Source organism: Cheilinus undulatus, linkage group 6 (genome assembly GCF_018320785.1).
Source record: "Cheilinus undulatus linkage group 6, ASM1832078v1, whole genome shotgun sequence".
NCBI classification, from domain to species: domain Eukaryota; kingdom Metazoa; phylum Chordata; class Actinopteri; order Labriformes; family Labridae; genus Cheilinus; species Cheilinus undulatus.
Genome location: NC_054870.1, coordinates 23,380,972 through 23,400,754, shown reverse-complemented (window position 1 = coordinate 23,400,754; position 19,783 = coordinate 23,380,972). Strand labels below are relative to the sequence as shown.

Here is a 19,783-nt window from a genome sequence, read left to right as displayed (position 1 = left end):
ATGATTAACTGTTTGATTAAAGGAGAGTATGCGTACACACACACACACCATTGGCCATGAAATACATAAAAAAAAAAAATATATGGCACTTGGACAAAAATGAAACAACTCAATTTTGCTGTGCAGATGCACAATCATGCTAAAATCAGAATGTGCACATTTGATGAGTCATCAAAGGGAAATATGACTGACTAGAAATGACTAAGTGAATATGGCAGCCAGAAATCCATATGTTGATTCTCTTTTTAGAGAAAATAAAGGAAATCCCACAAGCATCTTCACTGTTTCTGTTTCTCTCCTACCCTTTGGCACATAGCTACATGCCAGCAAAAGGTAAACACAGCTGTGTCAGTTCACACATCCCTAGCTGTTTGAGCTAGTGAGATAGCAGAGAGGACAGCAATACAATTTAGATTTCATTATGTTGTACTTTTGCATGAAATGGACAAGAATAAAACTGTAATTTCAAAAGTTTGTGTTTTGGTTTCATTGAGGCATACAGCATTGCACACAGCTGCATAATATGGTATACCTCTGACCAGCTGTGAGCATATTAAAGAGCTCCCAGAGTTTTTAGGCTGCAGTGTCACACATCATGGGCAGTAAACCAGGGTAGGTAATAATAATAGCGTTGACACATTCAAAAGCAGACATACAGTAGGCTATGTGCTGTTTTTATGATGTAGAACAAGTAGTTAAAGATTTTATTTTTTTTGTCCCGCTATAGTCTTCTAATGCATTTGTCAAATGTTCCCATCTACCTCACAAAATGTCCCAGGTTTTCTCCCTGTAAGAAACACATCACTTATTGCTTACAGGAGAATACATAATGGAGAACCTCCATCTGCTACAAGCTGCTAACTTCCAAACACAAACAAAACAGAATCAAAAATCAATATTGTAATCAATAATAATTATGGTTATACACAAGTAAACGCAAAAAGAAAGCACTCTTTAAAACCCTTTCCTCCAGTGTACAGTAAAGTTTTACCTTGAATCATAGAGGACATCCCCAATCTTTGATCCATACAAAGATGGCTGCCAGAAAAGTTTGCAGTTGCTTGTTTAATGTCACACATAGCAGAGAAAAAAATTGGCCAATCTTGGATTGGACTGCTAAAATCTATAGGGCAGTAACGTAGGCTGTCCCAACATTTAGTTAAAAAGCTGTCTTTTTTTGACAGAAACAATGACCTACTCTGATTTAAATTCAGTGCAACTTTCAAAACATAAGAATAAGGATAAAATAAGAGGCACTTTGGTCACTGCCAAAGAGGAGATATTACTTCTTAATCCTAAAACTGTAACAGTGGCTTCTGTTTTCTTTGTTGAGATGCCAGGGCAACGGGATGTTATTGCCACCTGCACATGCAATGTGTGTCAGCATTTCATCCTCAAACATCTTTGCTTTTTAGTGTTTCTACTCAGGTGGAAAACTCATCAGCACCCTACATTGTGCTCGTCATCTTTCTTTCTTGTTAACCCCCCAACCTTTAACCACTGTTTCTCCTCGCCTCGCTCCCTTTTCCTCTTTAAGGTTGTTTCCCAGGCTGAGCTAACGGGAAGTGAGTACAATGTGTTAGCTCTCCTCAAGATAACACAGACAGGAAGGGGCGGGAGTAAACCTCCCAGATGGACAGGAAGTGGACTCCAGTGTTTGGTTTAGCTGATTAGAGGGCGGAGAGAGAGACAGGGAGAGATATGTGGAGGCAAACAAGGAGAGCAGGAGAGACGGACTGAGAGTGAGGAGGTTGCTCTAAGTATATATATGAAGCCAACAGGAAGGCATTCAGAGGGCTTCCAGTTATTGTATCCAGCGTTTATCAAATGGCATTCCACAAAGGCTTGGGTTTTAAAGAAACAAGTTCAAGTCCAAACAAAACAGAATAAACAAGAGAATAAATAAACTTCATTCTCTAAACTTTTTAAATTTACATTTGAAAACAATGGGACTCAAAGACACGTGGCCATCTTCAGCAGAGTTAAACAGGCCTCAATGTTGTATTGAAGATTTTGTCAAATAGCCTTGTTTACAACGAAAGGACTGAACTTTATAATGAATCAGATTCATTATAAGGTGTCACTTAAAACAATTAGTGACCTACCTTAATGTACTATTACTTCAAAATAACATTAAATGTTCAGATGTTACCCAAGCACTGATTAAAATGTCTTATTCAGGAGGTCTAAAGCCTTCAGTTTAATGGCCAAGGGTGACTGAATTTAGGCCTAATAAATCAAAAGTTTCAAGCTTACTCTCTTCATTACTCGTTTTTTTTTTTTTTCAGTAGCAATGCTTCGAATCCTCTGTAGCCTGTTGAAATGTTGGATCAGGGAGTTTTGTCCTGACAGCAGCCATAAAGGATGAAAGGTTAAAGTTATTCGAGCCACCTCAGAGCCATCACAACTGCACGACATGGCTGCTTTTGCCGCACCATGTTTCCGCAGCTGTCTGAATGACTTTTGTTCTAGTAGGCCTTTGAGAATTGAGCTTTCATCTTAACAATAACTGCGATGATGGCTCCTGTCAAATAAACTCTGGGAACATGCTGTAATTCTGTCTGAGCAGCAGTACTGCCATTTCCTTTCCGTCCATCCATCTGTCTGTTTTTTCTCTCTTCTTAACAGAAGATAGCAAAGAAAATTGACAAAACACCTCAGTTAGAAAAAGACTCCCCATTCATTTCAAGGTTTTACCTTGGAAAAAAAATGTCCTAGTGCCAAATATCAGAAACTGTTCTTGAACCTCACCTGAACTTTGTCTTTGTTGGCCATGTAAAGATTGCAAAAATGACTAAATTCATCACAAAACTCAGTGAGAGCATGCCACAAAATAGCACGCTATATATTACAGATGGATGGGCTTCCCAGGCTTCTATGCCAGATTCAGTATTTTTCTGAAGAGTAAACACAACTGGCATCTCGCTCTGATCAAACACATCAAATGTCTTTGGGTTTAAACTCTTGTGTCGTCTCAATTTTTCTGTCTTAAAACAACCCCAAAATCTAGTTATGAACTTCAGAACAAAAATGAGAGCTCTCTTTCCTTTTTCTTGCTTTGTTTTAACCCCTTTTGTCAAATATCAAAAAATCATCAGAGTTAGAACAATCTGCCAGTATAACAGAAGAAAGACAGTAAAAGATCAAATTAATTACAAGTTGCTTTGACTTGCAGTATTTTGCATCCCCAGTGGGGCAGAAATTCAAAACTTCCACTTTAAAATTTCAAAATCAAGCTTAATATTTAGAAGAGCCCATTACAGTATGAAAAACTGATGTTTTAAATAAAGGAAGTTTCATGGTTTTTAAACATCTTTGTGTAAAAAAAAAAAAAAAAAAAAAAAAAAAAAAAGCCTTGCTTTGACTCAGCCCGGCAGTCCAGCGCAGCAGAGAATATGCTTTTCCACCACAACTGAGCTACCCATATGAGGGCGCATCTAGAGCTGATGACGCAGCATTTGAGGCCTCATCAGTCTCATCCACAGTCACTTATACTGCACCTGCTGAGAGTAATGTGATTTTACTAATGGCTTAACATTTCTTTATGACAAAAATTGACAAAGCAAAGGACTTGAGTTAGATCTGAATACTCCTGTCTGATTGTCTTAACATCTTCTCAAAGCAAAAACAAACTTTCTAAGCTCACACTGAAAATTTAGCATCAGAAGGATATCAGAAACAGAAGACACCCCTTAAACTTGCACCCTGTGAACTGCTTTAACAACACTGCAGCACACTTGGAGGAGGGGCTTACGCTTTGGCCCTGCTCCAGAGCAGGACCATTCTGGGTGCGGCTTGGCTTAGCCTGGCATCGCCAAAATGGTGACAGAAAAGTTAATCAGCACGGCTTGATAAAGGTGCATAGAGAGGCCTAACTTGAAAAGATCCCTCCATATTGGTGTATTTATTGCACTGGTAGTAAAATAGGATGCAAAAGGGTGATACATAAAGAAAAAAATGACATGAACTGATGCAAAATGACACAAAGAATTTAAATAACTGACTGGTACCAGACTGGACTGGTAAGCACATCAATAACTCCAGGTAAAATCTGATTGGCTACAGTCACAGTAGAGTTTTATCTGATTAAACATTTGGATATTCTGCAGAAAAAAATAATATTTTGCAATCATGCAACACCACCTGTGAGGCATCCTCACATGGGGATCTTTCAACCCTTACACATTTTGTATGTATTTAGTTCTTACACTCTCCAGTGGCATCAAGTCCTCCTTTTACTTGAAGAATATTTCTAACATTTGATTTTAGGATGGATAGGGCAAAAAAAAAAATGGATCTCCAGGAAAAAAAATCAACATGTTGAACTTGATACAGCCTCCTCCTGGAGTCTGATGAGGCTTTTGTTTATCTGTTGGTGAGGATGGGGGAGGGTCTACAAAGTGTAGCACACTTTGAGTTACACATGATAAGAAAAGTTAGTTGTTGTAACACTGGAAACAGAGCGCCCTGATTCTGTTTTCAGAAGCAGAAGAAGTCTTTGGAGAACTCAGTTGTCTGCTTGATTGAAGCTCCTCATCCAAAGACTAAAATGGACAGCCTAACAGCCTGGTTATGTGTGGATATTTACTGCATGCTGTTGGCTCTGAGTAGGTGTATTTCTATGGCTGTTTTCAATATGTGAATGTGTGTATTTTGGCATTTTATGTGCTTATCAGCAGACGGGCTCCATCAGTATTGATGGTAATACTCAGGTCCATCCACACCATATAGCTCTGCCAGGGTCCTGAATCTCGGCCCCCAGTCGCTCAGGAAGTCATAATCCACATTCGAACCAGAGGAGGAACTTTCCAGAGAGCTAAGACTCCCAGCTAAAGACTCTGGTCCCTCATAGCCATAGATGTGCAGAGTGTCGTATGGGAAGCCGTCTCTGTCGTGATCTGCTTCTTCTTTCTTCACCTCGATCATCGCGGCCATGTCGCCCTTGCAGGCGGTGGGTTGTGGGTGGTGTTGGGGGGCTTTCTGGACCATGGCGTAGAGGGATGGGTGAGGGTGGCGGTCCGGGTGGCGGAGCAGAGACCCATCATTGCAAGCAGAGGAAAGGATTGAGACATCATAGCTGGAAAAAGGAGATACTGTGTGTTAACTCATTAAAATGTGATGTCATGTATGTTGTAGATTAATTTAACATAAAAATATAAAAATACTGTTATGTCAGAGGATATAAAACAAACTGAAGATAATTAATTTGATGACTGATTATATCCATAAAAAATTGAATTAAATGTCATCTTTTCAGACTGAATAAGTCATTTATAATTTCTAGATGGAGCACATATTTAATGGGTTGAGGATAGAAATGTCAAAAACAATCCAGTTTACTTTCAGCTGCCTGCCATCTGTCAGTCTGTAGATATTCATCAAAGACACTTTGACAGTAGACCTCATGGTGCAGATTACATCTCTCGTGTAAAGGATTATGTATGGATTTAGTATTACTTAAATATGAATAAGATTAGATTCATATTAAATTAAACTTTAATGATTTCTTTTGAGTAAACTGGGTCAGGAAATTGACAGATGCAGCAAAAAAATAATATTTTAGAGTTCAATGTGGACAAAGTTGCTTGTAATATACAGTTACAGTGCCTTTTAAAAAGTATTCTGTCCCTTGGATGTTTTACCCTTTCATTGATTTTAAAAATTAAGCATGGTCAGAATAATTTGGCTTTCTGACAAAATAAAACTTCAAAAAAACAAAAAATAAATAAAATAAACTGAAGTCAAAGTGAAAAACAGATTTCTACAAAGCAATGTCAATTAGATGAAAAAATGTCAAGCAAAATAAATGACAGTATAAACATACAGCCCCTTTAAAGTTACTGACCTAATTCAACAAAAGTCCAGTCAACTGGTGCAAGTACTCTCACAATTAGTGAAATGGGGATCGACAGAGTGTTGTGAATGTGTCTCAAGCGACTGTATTACAGACACCTGTGTCTGGAAGGTCCAGTCACTGGTCAGTCAGTACTCCTGGCTACCATTACACCATGTAGACAAAAGAACACTCCAAGCTACTCAGAAAAAAGGTTATTGAAAAGTTTAAGTCAGGGGATGGATTAAAAAAATATGTCCAAAGCACTGAACTTTCAAGCAACTCAGAGAAAATGTGCTTAGTAAAATCCAACATCAAGAAATGTAGGTAATATGGCACATGTGTAAATCTGCCAAGATCCTCCAAGACACCTATGACTACTCTGAAGGAGTTACAAGCTTCAGCAGCTGAGATGGAGAGACTCCGCATAAAACAACTGTTGCCAGAGTTCTTCACCAAAGATTTATGTGAGGGTGGCAAAAGGAACACCAAGTCCAGCCTCTTTCACTCTCTCATCTCCGTTTCTGAATCTATCCACTGTCCCATCTCTCCAATAAAGGGAAAAAAGCCCAAAAATAATTCTTAAAAAAAAGCCAAATTATATTGACTATGATATATTTATAAAATCAACAACTCAATGGTAAAACACCCAAGGGGGTGGATACTTTTTATAGGTGCTGTATGATTCTTAAGCTATTTTAAGCCAAATCTTCTTTACTTTACTCTTAATTAGTAGTTTAATCACAAACCAGTTTTCTCATGATAAAAAAGCATTCCATAACAATAGATTGGCAGCACTTGCAAAGATGAAAGGATGAGATTTTTTTTCATCTTAGACTTCTGATTTTTCTGTTTCACAGTATTAAAAAGTTATTTTAGGAGATGATTGTGAGGAGAACGATCCTAGCGTATCAGCTCATTTCAGTTTTATTTAGATTTTTAGAAGGTGTAGAGTTTAGCGTTTCAGAAATCTTCATACCCATTAGTGTCCATCTCTCCTCCTCCCTCCTCATCGTATGTGACGAGCTGCTCGTGAATCTCCCCGCTGTTCTTCATACTGGCTAGAGAATCCTTCTGGTAGCGTTTCCTCATCACAAACAGGATCACAATGACTGAAAGGTAAAGAACAGTAACATTTATTTTAAAAAAAAATCACATTCATTCAGTGAAGGCTAATCAGATGCAGATGGCTTTAATGGCACAATATTCCCTACATTTAACAAAAACTTAAGACAAAGTAGAAACAATTGCATGGTTTTATAAAGAATAGATTGAGAGCTTTGCTGTATAAAGTCTGCTGCAGCAAATCAAAAGAAGTAGATTATATTAATCAGATCTCATTTTGTTCCTCTCTGAGGTCTGATCTTACAAGATTAAAGCTGCCAAAATACAATCTAGGACATCACTACCTCAAAGAACAGAAGGCGAGTATTTTATATACTCAGGACATACATAAACATACGTGTAAGTGTAAAAACCTCCCAGACAGAAAGACTATCCCGCCATTTTCCCTGCTTGACCAACACTTCTACAACTTAAAAAACATGAGAGAAAATTAGGCCACACAAACCACAACAGAATAAGAATGGGGGCAGGAAACAAGTGAGGAAAGAGAAACGCTAATGAGGGAAAGCGACTAGAAAACAGAGCAGGAACGAGAGGAGTAAATGAGGAGTGGATGGTTTAAGGTGTCTGAGGCGTTCGCCTCGAGCATTCAAACCTCAAATGAATCGACTCAGCGAGAGACAAACATATCCAACAAAGAGAGAGAAGAGAGCGAAACAGGAAGAGAGAGTCAGTAAATACAGGATGGGAAGTGGAAACGAGCATGAGAAAACAAGATGAGAAAGAAAGGAAAGGAAAGAAAAGTTGGACCTGAAGAACGATGGTGAAGTAAACAATTGAGAAACACAGAGGAAAGGGGAAATAGGAGAGGAAGCAAGAGAGCAAAGACAAGAATGTACGGATAAGAGTCCGAAACAAATAAGTCATTAAAAAATGCCCAAAGTGTACTCCAAATGTTCGAGTAACAAAGACCTTTAGCAGCCATGAGAGGTTCAAGTATTGTCTGTTTGGAGCAAAGATGGAAGTAGCAGAGGAAAAAGGTGATTGTCATTGGATCGGTCAGCAGAGACCACGGTTTGCTTCCTGTGCCAATGCTGGTCACCATGATCAGCAGCGATGAAGAGACATTCTGCTTTAATCTAGCTGAAATCAACCACACAAACTATCTTACACTGATCTATAGCCCTAAGAGGTAGTGAGAAATCCCCTCATCCTGTGAAGGTTGTCAGGGGATGTAGCTCAGTGATTGACTGCATGCTTCACCTGTATGAGGTACTGGGTTCAATCCCCAGCATCTCTACTTCTTACTATAAACCATAACTGTTAAATATTGTCTGGTTCAAACACAACATGTGAGAAAAAGAGTGACAACTCTGGATGTCCAGTTGGTCTGAGAAGTAAACACGAACATATCCCTGTGCAAAGAGGACTGCACTGGGCTGAGTCAGCTAAACTTAGCTGCATGGCTAACAAGGACCCAGAGTTGATTTTGTTGACTAAAACTTTGATGAAAAATGAATGACTGACTTTTTCCCTGTTTTGAGGAAAATTAAACCAAATATAGGTAAAAACAGGTCTATCTTTCTAAAGATTTTTGCCTTTATTTGACAGGACAGTACAAGACTGCTAGTGCTATGCTCATGATGATTAACGCTGGTCTTTATCATGATAAACTTTATTATAATATAACTGATAATGCTGGTCTTTAGTATGGTAGGGTATCAACTTTATTATAATATTACTTATAATGCTGGTCTTTAGTATGGGAGGGTATCAACTTTATTATAATATTACTGATAATGCTGGTCTTTAGTATGGTAGGGTATCAACTTTATTATAATATTACTGATAATGCTGGTCTTTAGTATGGTAGGGTATCAACTTTATTATAATATTACTGATAATGCTGGTCTTTAGTATGGTAAGGTATCAACTTTATTATAATATTACTGATAATGCTGGTCTTTAGTATGGTAAGGTATCAACTTTATTATAATATTACTGATAATGCTGGTCTTTAGTATGGTAAGGTATCAACTTTATTATAATATTACTGATAATGCTGGTCTTTAGTATGGTAGGGTATCAACCTCATTATAATATTACTGAGAATGCTTGTCTTTATTATAGTAGGGTATCATCTTTATTATAACATTACTGATTAATGCTTGTCTTTATTAAAGTAGGGTATCAACTTTATTATAATATTTCAGATTAATGCTTGTCTTTATTATAGTAGGGTATCAACTTTATAGTAGGGTTTTGTCTTTATGGTCTGGTCTATTACTGGTCTATTACAGGCCACAACAGAGTACAGTCAAGAACTTTCCTCTTTGCAAAGTGTCTTGAGATAACTTTGGTTATGAATTGGTACTATACAAACAATTATTGATTGATTGATTGATTTATTAATTGATTGATTGATTACAGCTGAAAGGAGACAGGACAAATGGGGAGAAAGAGAAGACTTAAACCAAAAATGCACCGAGACCAGGAGTCAATCCTCCAACCAGTGTTTTGAGGACTATAGCCTCACTTTATGGGCACCTGCTCTTCTAATTGAACTGAACCAGCACCCTAAAAAGATTTCTGGTAACAAAAACTCTGATGAAAAAGTTTTTCATCAAGGACACTAAAATGACTAAAATGTTAGTGCGGTGTACTATAGGATGTCAGAGTGTCTAGCCACTCTACCATAAGCACATAAGCCTAAGTCAGATTAGTCCAATGTTTTGTTCTTGGCCATTCTTGGGTGTTTTTTAGCTTTGTGTTTTGAGTCATTATCCTGTTGATCTGAGACCATGACCTGCGACTGAGAACAAGCTTTCTGACACTGGGCAGCACATTTCACTTCAGAATGCCTTGATAGTCTTAACATTTCATTGTACCCTGCAATGATTCAAGACACCCTGTGCCAGATGCAGCAAAGCAGCACCAAAACATATGGAGCCTCCTCCATGCTTCACAGTAGGTACAGTCTTCTTTTCTATTCATGTTTCATTTTTGCATCTGTGAACATAGAGCTGATGTGACATGCCAAAAAACTCCAGTTTTGTTTCATGTGTTCAAAGAACATTCTCCAAGAAGCTTTGTGGCTTGTCAGTATGCATTTTGGCAAATTCCTGTCTCCCTTTTTTATCATTTGCTTTCAACATTCAAACAGTGATGGACTGACACTGATGTACCTTGACCTTGGAGTTCACCTCTAATCTCTTTGGATGTTGTTCTGGGTTTTTTGGTGACCATTCGTATTGTCTGTCTCTTCAATTTGACATCAATTTTCCTCTTGAGGCCACATCCGGGGAGGTTGGCTGCAGTCCCTTGGACCTCAAACTTCTAGATAATTTGTGCAACTGTAGTCAAGGGGATATGGTCTTACCTGCAATTTCTGCATTCAATGACTGCACCGTGCACCAAAGTGCTGCGGGCTTGCTCTAACTGAAGACGAGCTACCTCGTCCACTTGAAGCGTGACTAAAGTGCTGCCCTGCAGCGTGCCCTGATCTGGGGGCAGAGATCACGGGAGGACTGCGAGTTCACGTAGGAATGGTACATCAACAGCGGACTATTTTACCATTTGGTAATTTATCATCCATTCCGGTATAAGTCCATGATATTAATGCTTCCGCAATTGGATGAGTACATAAGGAAGTAAAAAGGTTAATGTTTGCTTACAGGATATGTGTTTTTTTTCATAAAATTCTTTGGCTAAGTGTCGTCAAAAGTTAACTTTTCCTCGTCAGTGGTGCCGTTGTAGCTCTGTGACTCACTGACCTCTCAGTGACCCTTTGCTCTCACAGCAGGATGAGACGTAATGTTGATATAGTGATGATTTACGATTGGGAGTCTGTGCATTGTGTTGTATTTTGAAAGAACTGGATATTCTACGTTTGTGACTTCCTGTTTGGAGCTTTCTGAAAATTGGGAATTGACATGGTTTGGCAGTGGCCAGTGCCAAAAATAGACCAGCGAAGCGCACCAGAGTGGCGATTCAGGGATGCACCAGTGCAGAACTGGAGCGTGGGCAGTGGAACTGCTCTGAATGACTAGATAGAGAGCAATTTGCTCTGCAGTACAATCCACCAGCAGATCGCGACACAGTCCCTGTATGTGGAAATTGCAGGTTATAGCCTTTACTTTTAACATGCTTGTCTACAATTTTCTTTCTAATGTCCTGGGACAACTGTCTCCTTAGCTTTCTGTGGTCTATGTGTGGTACACACCATGATACCAGACAGCAGAGTGACTACTTTTCACCCTTTAAATGAGCAGACTGATCGATTATAAGTCTGAAGACACCTGTGAAGCTGATTACAGGACACACCTTAGTTTAACATATCCATATATTCAAATCATTTTCAGTTTTTTTCAGGGGGTGCCAACATTTTTGTCAAGGCCAATTTCATTAGGTTGTTTTTAACATGATTCTGTTGAACCACAATTTAAAAACAATGTCTGTTTTTTATTTGTTCATTTCCAGTACATTTTTAGCAATTATTAATTTTTGTAAGTTTCAAGTTATTTCAGTGACAGTTGTGGGTTTTTCTTCCTCTAACAGAAGGGTATCAACAATTTTGTCCCCATGTGTAAATTAATTCTGATAGTACTGAACTCCAGACTTATTTTATCCAGTGCTTGTCAACATTAGTGAGTACAAAGTGGAGTTTTACTCATAAAACCAAACTCTTGAAAAAAAGGATGAGAAGTCTGAGCAATTTTTGACTTCAAGAATAATAACAGCAAATGATTTTCCTTTTAATTTATGCCTTTTTGTTCTTAATGGTTGTCTAAATTGATATAAAATTGGAATGATGAAACAAGTTTTCTTTTCCTTTTAGCTCACATTTAGGTGATGCATGATGACAAGGACAAAAAAGAATAAAACAGTAAGAGAAACAAACTAAAAGAAGCAGTGACTGATAGAAGGAGGAAGAGGAGGAAATAGGAGAAGTTAGGCCAGAGGAAATGAAGAGAGGAGACAGATGAGTAGAGGAGGGGATACATTTGACATTAGATTACGCCCGGAGCCTCGGTCCTGATATGAACCTCTTTCTCTCTCAGTGGATGGGCGGCATTAGCCATGCCTTTTAGTCGAGGGTGAGCGGGACTAATTTAAGTTTGCCTGGGAAACCAACAGATTAATCTTTTACAACACATGCTCTGCAGTTTAATAAGCTCTGGAGATATCAGACTTAGAGGGACGAGAAAGGAGGAGAAAAAAAAGAGAAGAAGAAGCCTTTTCTTTGTACAAGAATGACTGAGAAAATTCTCCTTTTTTGCGTGTCAAACCAGACTTCTTGTGAGAAAACGCGTCGGTAAATGGGGAGCGCAGTAAATTGCTTTGGGCCCTGGTAGATAATGACAAGTGCATTAAATAGTTAATCTAGCCTGCGTTTGGGAGAGGGGGGGTATTTGATAAAGGGGGAAGAGAGGGAGGCAGAGAGAGAGGGAGAGAGACCCAGAGGGGGAGAGAGGGAGGAAGAGAGAGATGAAGGCAAAAATGGAGGGGTAAAGGCGCGATAGTGAAGGAGTGTATTAATAGTTAATAGGTTGAGTGTTTGGTGGTGTTTGATAAGCAGACGGCACCTAAAGAGCTGATAAACTCTCCTCATTACCACTCTGATTCTTCTGCTGCTTTTCCCACAATTCTCCACTTCAGGATCTCTCTTTAACCTCTTTCTGTCTCGCCTCGTCACTCTGTCTCCCTCTCGTCTGTCTGCATCTGTTTCACCCCCTCCACCTCCCATATCTAAGTCTAGATATAAGTTTTTTTCCATCTGTCACTCCACCTCCATCCTCTCTTAATCTTTAAGTCTTCGTCTCTTTGCCTTTTTTCTTTCTCAGCACTTCTCACCCCTCTTGTTTGGCCAACTATCTCCGGCGTGCCTCTCATCCAACATGACAAGTGTCTCTTTTTTCACCAGAAAAAAAAGAGGCAGGGGGCGAAGGTATCAAAGAGAATATTGAGCTCACAACCGCAGGCATTATTTCCACATCCGCCGCTGCATTATTCATAAAACCAACAACAAAGGGAGGGGAACTGTTCCCCACAAAACACAAACCTTATTTATTGCACAGCAAGGGCAAGTGAGTCTGTGCACATGCCCCAATCACTCAGTGCTGGCATTTTTATATCCATCATTGATGCCACCTTCATGAAATCCTGTCAGAGATTAAAAAGTCTGCAGGTTGTTTGCACCTGTTTGTTAACAAACTGTGAAAGAACCAAGACTTGAAGTAAAAATCCATTTCAACATTCATTCTGCTGTCTATCCCTAATTCTAACTATGAAGATTTAACTAATGCCCATTCATTATCTTCTCCAAACAAATAAGCAGGCCAAGAAGAGATGCATTTCACTTTTCTGCTTGTTAGGAATTCACTTGTGTTTGATTATGATGCAGATTTGTTTTCTTCCAGCAAACTTCTGTCTTTCATCTCCAAAAAAATAACTTCAAAGTCTGTTCTCTCAAACCCCACTTTCAGAATCCAGATGAAATGAACAAGGCTGTTGAGAAAATGAACAAGGAATATTTTTTAAAGATTTTCAGTGGACAAATGAAAACCAATTAAAATCTGTGTTATGGCCACAATGCTATGCCCAAGTGGAACATTCCTATCATCTGCTTGTTTGGATCTCTGATAAAAATGAGATACTGGAACTGGTTGTGTGTTTTTTAGGTCTATGTGACCATGCTGGGGAAATTAAGGCATTTTAATTGCTTACAGACAGTGCCATGGAGTTTTTCCTTGTCCTTTGTACATCTGAACACATCCTCTTAAAAAGCACCTCACATAGATACTACTTGGAATCCCAGAAGTGATCCTTCACATAAAAAAAAGTTCATTGTCCTTTCCACTTTAAAGGAGCTGGTATGATAGACAGGCTAGAAAAAAGGAGCTCAGCTTAAGGGTGCAGTGATGACTGGACTCAAATAGTTATGCTTGTATTGGCTAATAGCTTTAGCTTCAAACAGAGATTAGGAGCTGGTTGTTTGAGGAAACCATAAAAACCACAAAAAAAGCAAGACAGTCTGGCTGCAGACTGTACATCTGATGCCGTTTATCTCAGAATGGAAATATACGCTAAAACTTTTGAAATAAAATCAGATTCAACTTTCACTCAGATTTAGGGTAGAGGTTAAGGTAAGGGTTAGGATACCAAAAGTTAAACGTAAAAACCCGACCTGCACAACCTCATTACAAAATGTTTAATAAAGCAAAGTAAAAAGTCTGCTAAAAGGACAAAGAGCTTCTCCTCTATGAAAACATTCTAACGGAGAACATACATTCTTATGTAGATAATGGAGCTACATAAGTAACGTAGGTAAAGCTAAGCTCACAAAGCAGCTATGTAAGCTGCGTATCTACGTTTAAACTACATTTGCTAAAAGGTTTGTTGCTAAAGCTAACTTAGCAACAGAGCTAAGTAGCTAATGGAGCTAAAGCTAAGCTCAAAAAGCAGCAATGTAAGCTATGAAGATACATTATCTACATAGCTATGCTAGCTTTACTTTGTTAATAAATAAAGCTCAGTTTAAAAAAAAAACAACAACAAAAAAAAACAAATCTAGTACTGGAAATAGGTGTACCAGAAAATCATGGTTCTTCCTTTCTGAGATATACGGTGTCTCAGATGAACGGTCTGTCAGAGTGGCTGTCAGAGATGTATGACCTGCAGCCAGACCACTCTAACAAAAAAGTGGACCTAGAAAATGTTAAAATGATGCTGAAATGCAACTCCTCTGTCTCTATAAAAGACCAATGCTATGCAATTCTGTAATGACAGAGAGTCAAAAACGGCCCAATGCATAATTATTCTGTGACAGCAGAATGTAATTTTAATGAATATATTCTCCAACCCACTGGCTCTTTGTTTGTTACAGCCCGATCTATCCAGACTCAATATGCAACAATCTTTACTCCTGGGTGGCATTAATAAAATATACTTTGTGTAAACGTTTTATTGATTAATGGCTTAATAAGAGAGTGATGCTGAACTGCCTTCTGGTTTGTTGTTAACAGCTCAGTGTTCACACTGATGAAGCAGCCCTTCCTTATGCTTTTTCATGTTTTTCTATGAGTTTCAAGTATGATTCATGTGTTTTTTGTTTGTTTGCCTTTTTTTACATCAACCTTTCCCTTTCCAACCATAAGCCCTGCCATCTCATGGTGGAAAAGAAAAATTGCTATCCATTCAAATATGCTGTTTCTAAAAGCATACTGGCACAGAGTCATAAGATGAGACTGAAGAACCAAAAGCTTTTCAAAACCCAAGAAAATACTTTCTTTTGCCTAAAAAGACAAGCATAACAAACTTTCAAAGCTTGAAATTGATCACAGAATCCTGTTTTCATATGCTTATCTGTATTTTTCTGCCTCTCTCTGTGTCATGGAAACTTGCTGGTGAATCAGGAAGGGAAGGGCAGGCGAGTATGGAGATAGGTGGGGAAGGTGAGCTGAGGGATGAAGGAGATGTGTCCAAAGAGAGTATTTCATTTGGTTTGGGAATCTGCTCTGGAGATTGTCTAGTAAGCCTTTAAGGATGCACCACCACCACCAATAACAACAACCGCAAAAACATGGAAACAGCCAATTAAACTTTAGCCAATCAAGAGGTTAAAAAAACAATCTCAGACATGACAATAGCTAGTTGCATTTTTTAGGGCCATATTATTATTTGTAGATTACTTTTACCGACACTGACTTGTTTGACATCACTTGAGGTAATTCACTGATCTACAAAACACCTCCCTCTATGCCTCTTTTCAGCTTTTTTTTTTTTCCACATTTGCACTTGTCTCCAATCCCATGATACCCAGACTTTGATGTAAAACCTTTAATTTCCTTTTAAGGTTCTCCTTAATATAAAAAGAAGCTAAAGAGATAGATCATGAAAAAGAAGAAGATATGGTCTCTGCCAATACATGAAACTCCCTAAAATGTAATCTTTCAGAAAAATCAGTGATAAGCTAATGAGGGATTGAATACAGAGACTTAAAGAAAACAAGAGCTTTAACTTACCCAGTATAGTCAGTATACAGAGCAGGATGGCTATCAGAGCATGAACGCTGACTCCCATTCTCCGAGCACCAGCTTTACACTGTGTAGGAATCCTCCTGGCGTCACACCGACACGACTACAATAGGACATACAAATCATCATTACATCAATTAAATGAACTAAGTCAAAATGCAATGTTCAGTTACTTTTCATCCATCCAGCTAAGCAAAACACATAAGTTTATGTGACTTTCAATGTATAAATACACTTCTGTTTGTTTTAGTAACTTCTCAACACAACCAACACACAAAAAATGCAAACGGACCTTGATTGCCAGCTTTGTGATGCTGGTCTGAATAGGTCGTCCTCCGTCACTGATGCGCACATCCACGCTGTAATCCTTGGGGTCATCCAGGCTAAACGGCCCTTGTTTTACCATGATGTCTGCTGTGCTGTCTAAAAAACACACATATGAATACACATCTTTAGTGTACAAAATACTACAACCACCTTCACAACGTGAATTTACCTCACATTTTTTTTAAAACCCATGCCTAATTTGTCTGACTCATCACAACTCTTCTGTGTAATGCAGATCTGTTCTTCAGCTCAGTATATAGAGTCTTTAAAGTCTATTTATAAAGCAAGCGTCTGCTACACTGATAGATATAAAAGCAGCCGCTACATAAAGGCAGACAGATCACTTTTGATTATGTCAGTTTGATGCATTTAGGATTTAAGTCATTTAGGATTATAGATAATGACAGCCCCTTAAAACCTGACATCTTGATATCCTATATGCGCACAATTTCAGGAAAGGTTAACAAAAAATACATCCAGTAGTTGAAAGGATGATATTGACTCTAACCTTTTCAGTGCCATTGAGTTAGTTGGTGGGCAGACTGGTTTTAAAGTCAAGAGTCAAAACAGATGAGCTAAAAGTCCAAGAGCACCAAAAGGGATTGGAGCAAATAAAGCCAAAAATAGAAATAATAAAGAAGTAAAACACATTGAGCAGAGAGTAGTCCCGACCAACAATACAATCATTAGTCAAACCCCCTGGCAGGCAGACGTTTCCTGCTGAGACATCTGGGGAGAGCCTTTCTTCATAATATCCCACCGCTGAAGAACCAGCAAAGAACACAATGGCAGGAAAGGCCCTCACAAACACTCCAACATACCATTACACACTCTGTAGTCTCAGACAAAGATACATGCCATATAGCTCTGATTTAAGGGCAAGTTTAAACCAAAACAACATGCTGACATTTGCACTTTGAATAAGGGCCGTTAGAAAAGGGACACAGTTAATCACTCGAAACTCACATTTTTCCACATTAACTCTGACTCCACCGTAAAGGGGCCCTAGAGTGTGATCCTCAAGGCTGACGATACTCACAAAAGTGCTACTTTTTGCACAGGTTATTTTGAGATATTTCTGCCCTACTGGATCATCAGAGTGTAACTTTAAAGTGGAAGTGTTTAGAAGCCACAACAGTTAAACCACACAATGAAAAGACCACACACAAGCGGAGTAAAAACAAGTGCTGTTGCGGCCAACTGGGCAAAAATTAACACAGAAAAGGATCTTGTGAAAGCCTTTCTAAAAGAATTAAAGATGTTTTCAGTGTTGGGAAGTAACAGCACTACAGTTTATCCACATTTATCAGTGGTGTGGTTTAACACCTGTTATTCAATTCAAATAGCTACAGTGCCTATGAACCTGTTCACCTCCTGGTATGTTTTACCCTTTCATTGATTTTGTCAATTGATCATGGCCAATATATCTTGGCTTTTTGACACCAAAATTAAAAAAAAAAAAAAAAAAAAACCTTTTGATGTCAAAGTGAAAACAGACATCTACAAAGTAATGTCAGTTAAACAAAAATATGTAAGGTAAAATAAACCTCATAAATATTCACCCCCTTCAAAGTGACTGACCTAATTCAAAAGAGGTCCAGCCAACTGATGCTAGTAGTCTCACAATTAGTGACAAGGCAACAATCTAAGTTAAGTGAAGGTCAAGTCCCTGGTTGATCAATATTCCTGGCTACCATTACACCATGGAGACAAAAGAGCACTCCAAGCAACTTATAGAAAAGGTTCTTGAAAAGTAAAAGTCAGGGAATGGATACAAAAAATTCCAAGGCATTAAATATTCCTCGGATTTCAGTAAATCCAAGAAATGGAAGGAATAAGGCACATTAATCCGGCTAGATCAGGCCATCCTTATAAACTGAGTGACTATGCAAGAAGGAGACTAGTGAGAGAGACCACCAAGACTACTCTGAATGAGTTACAAACTTCAGCATCTGAAACTGCATAGACCAACTTTTGCCCAGGTTCCTCACCAGTCAAAGCTTTATGAGAAAGTGGTAAACAGAAAGCCACTGGTGAAGAAAACTCATATTAAATCTTTACTAGAGTTTGCCAAAAGGCATGCGGGACACTCCATGGTCAAGTAGAAGAAAGTTCTTTGACCAACATGGTGCTTTTTGGCCTTCAGAACAGAAGCTATGTTTAGTAGACACCAAACGCTGCACAAACACACCATCCCCACTGTGAAGCATGGTGGTAGCAGCATCATGCTGTGGGGATGCTTCTCAGCAGCTGGCCCTGGAAGACTTGTAAAGGAAGAGGGCAAAATGAAAGCAGCAAAATATAGGGAAATCCTGGAGGACAATCACTCACAGCCTGTTTAGACCTGGAGCATGTAACCTTAACATTGCTGATTGAATTTGTGACATAATTAAAATGGACACCAATGACATGATATTATACAGACAGCATCTCATAATATTCAGATATCAGTTTAAGAACCAACACAAACACCAACTGTCAGTTACAGAGTGAGTGGAGAAAAAAAATGCCTGACATATGTGTAAATGGAATATTTACTAAAACAGAAATAATGAAAGACTAATATATGTCTTTTCAGTATTATTTAAATTTACAATTTTCTTGTAAGAGCAGACACACACAGCTCCATAACTGTGTATTTCCATTTCTCCTTTGTCTGTTAAATTGTCCTTCATTTGTTCTTCCTGATGAAATTTTTAAAAAAACTGTGTTGGCTGTTCAAGGATTTCAATTGAGGGGTACAGAAGGGCACAGATTTATAAACAGATTTCAACAGTTGTTCCCCAAGTAACCATCAAAGTGAGACACCTGGGCCTCTGTAAGTGATTTACACTTAAGTTCACCAACATAACGTTAAAATATATAGGCACAGTAAGCCTAGTATGTTGTCTCTTTTACATATAACAAACTCAAAGACAAATCAAAGCAACCTTGTTCGCCTTTTCTTAACTTTTGGAGCAAAAAAGTTTGCATCTGATAGAATTGGAGATTGTAAAATCTGGGCTGATGCAGATATGATGCTGAAAACAACAATTTAGTTGATGGCCCTTTTTCATTACTTCTTTTGTTGTAAGACTCCCACTATGCCAACATTTTCTCTCATCTTTGATCACAAAACAAGTCAGAATTCTCTGAATCAGCTGTACCAAAATTAAAACTGATATGACACCACAGATGATAATCTGGTACTGACTTTGTTCATGCCCACATCATTTGCAGATGGCTAATGTTGCCAAAAGAGTCAATATTGGCCTAAGTGATGTTAAACCCCATGCATCAGTGCACCCTACATAGAACTGAAATGGAGTGAATTGTTCAATATTTTAATGAATTTTTAGTGAAATGGATCATGGCCAACAGTATAAATCCAGTTTAGGATTTAATTGTGTTGAAAAGGAAAGTTCCTGCCTCTAGTGTGTACGACTGAAGAAGTCCAAAAAAAGCTCAGATAGACATAATGACTGGCGTCCACAAATTTTTGCCCATATAGTGGAGCAGACTGGCAAGGTGCCAATCAGCTTGC

The 19,783-nt window shown here is 38.5% G+C and overlaps 1 protein-coding gene across 2 annotated transcripts in view; it reads right to left on the bottom strand.

Annotated features, from left to right (window-relative positions):
* Positions 1–3,023: 3,023 nt before the first annotated feature.
* cdh5 (cadherin 5) overlaps positions 3,024–19,783 on the bottom strand; it is a 51,729-nt gene continuing 34,969 nt past the window's right edge. For both annotated transcript variants that reach the window (XM_041790323.1, XM_041790324.1), the window contains exons 13-16: positions 16,226–16,356; positions 15,922–16,036; positions 6,813–6,945; positions 3,024–5,077 (exon numbers count right to left, since the gene is read on the bottom strand). In XM_041790323.1, coding sequence (XP_041646257.1) covers positions 4,690–5,077; positions 6,813–6,945; positions 15,922–16,036; positions 16,226–16,356 — 767 coding nt within the window. In that variant the 3' untranslated portion in view covers positions 3,024–4,689. The remainder of the gene's footprint in view (positions 5,078–6,812; positions 6,946–15,921; positions 16,037–16,225; positions 16,357–19,783) is intronic.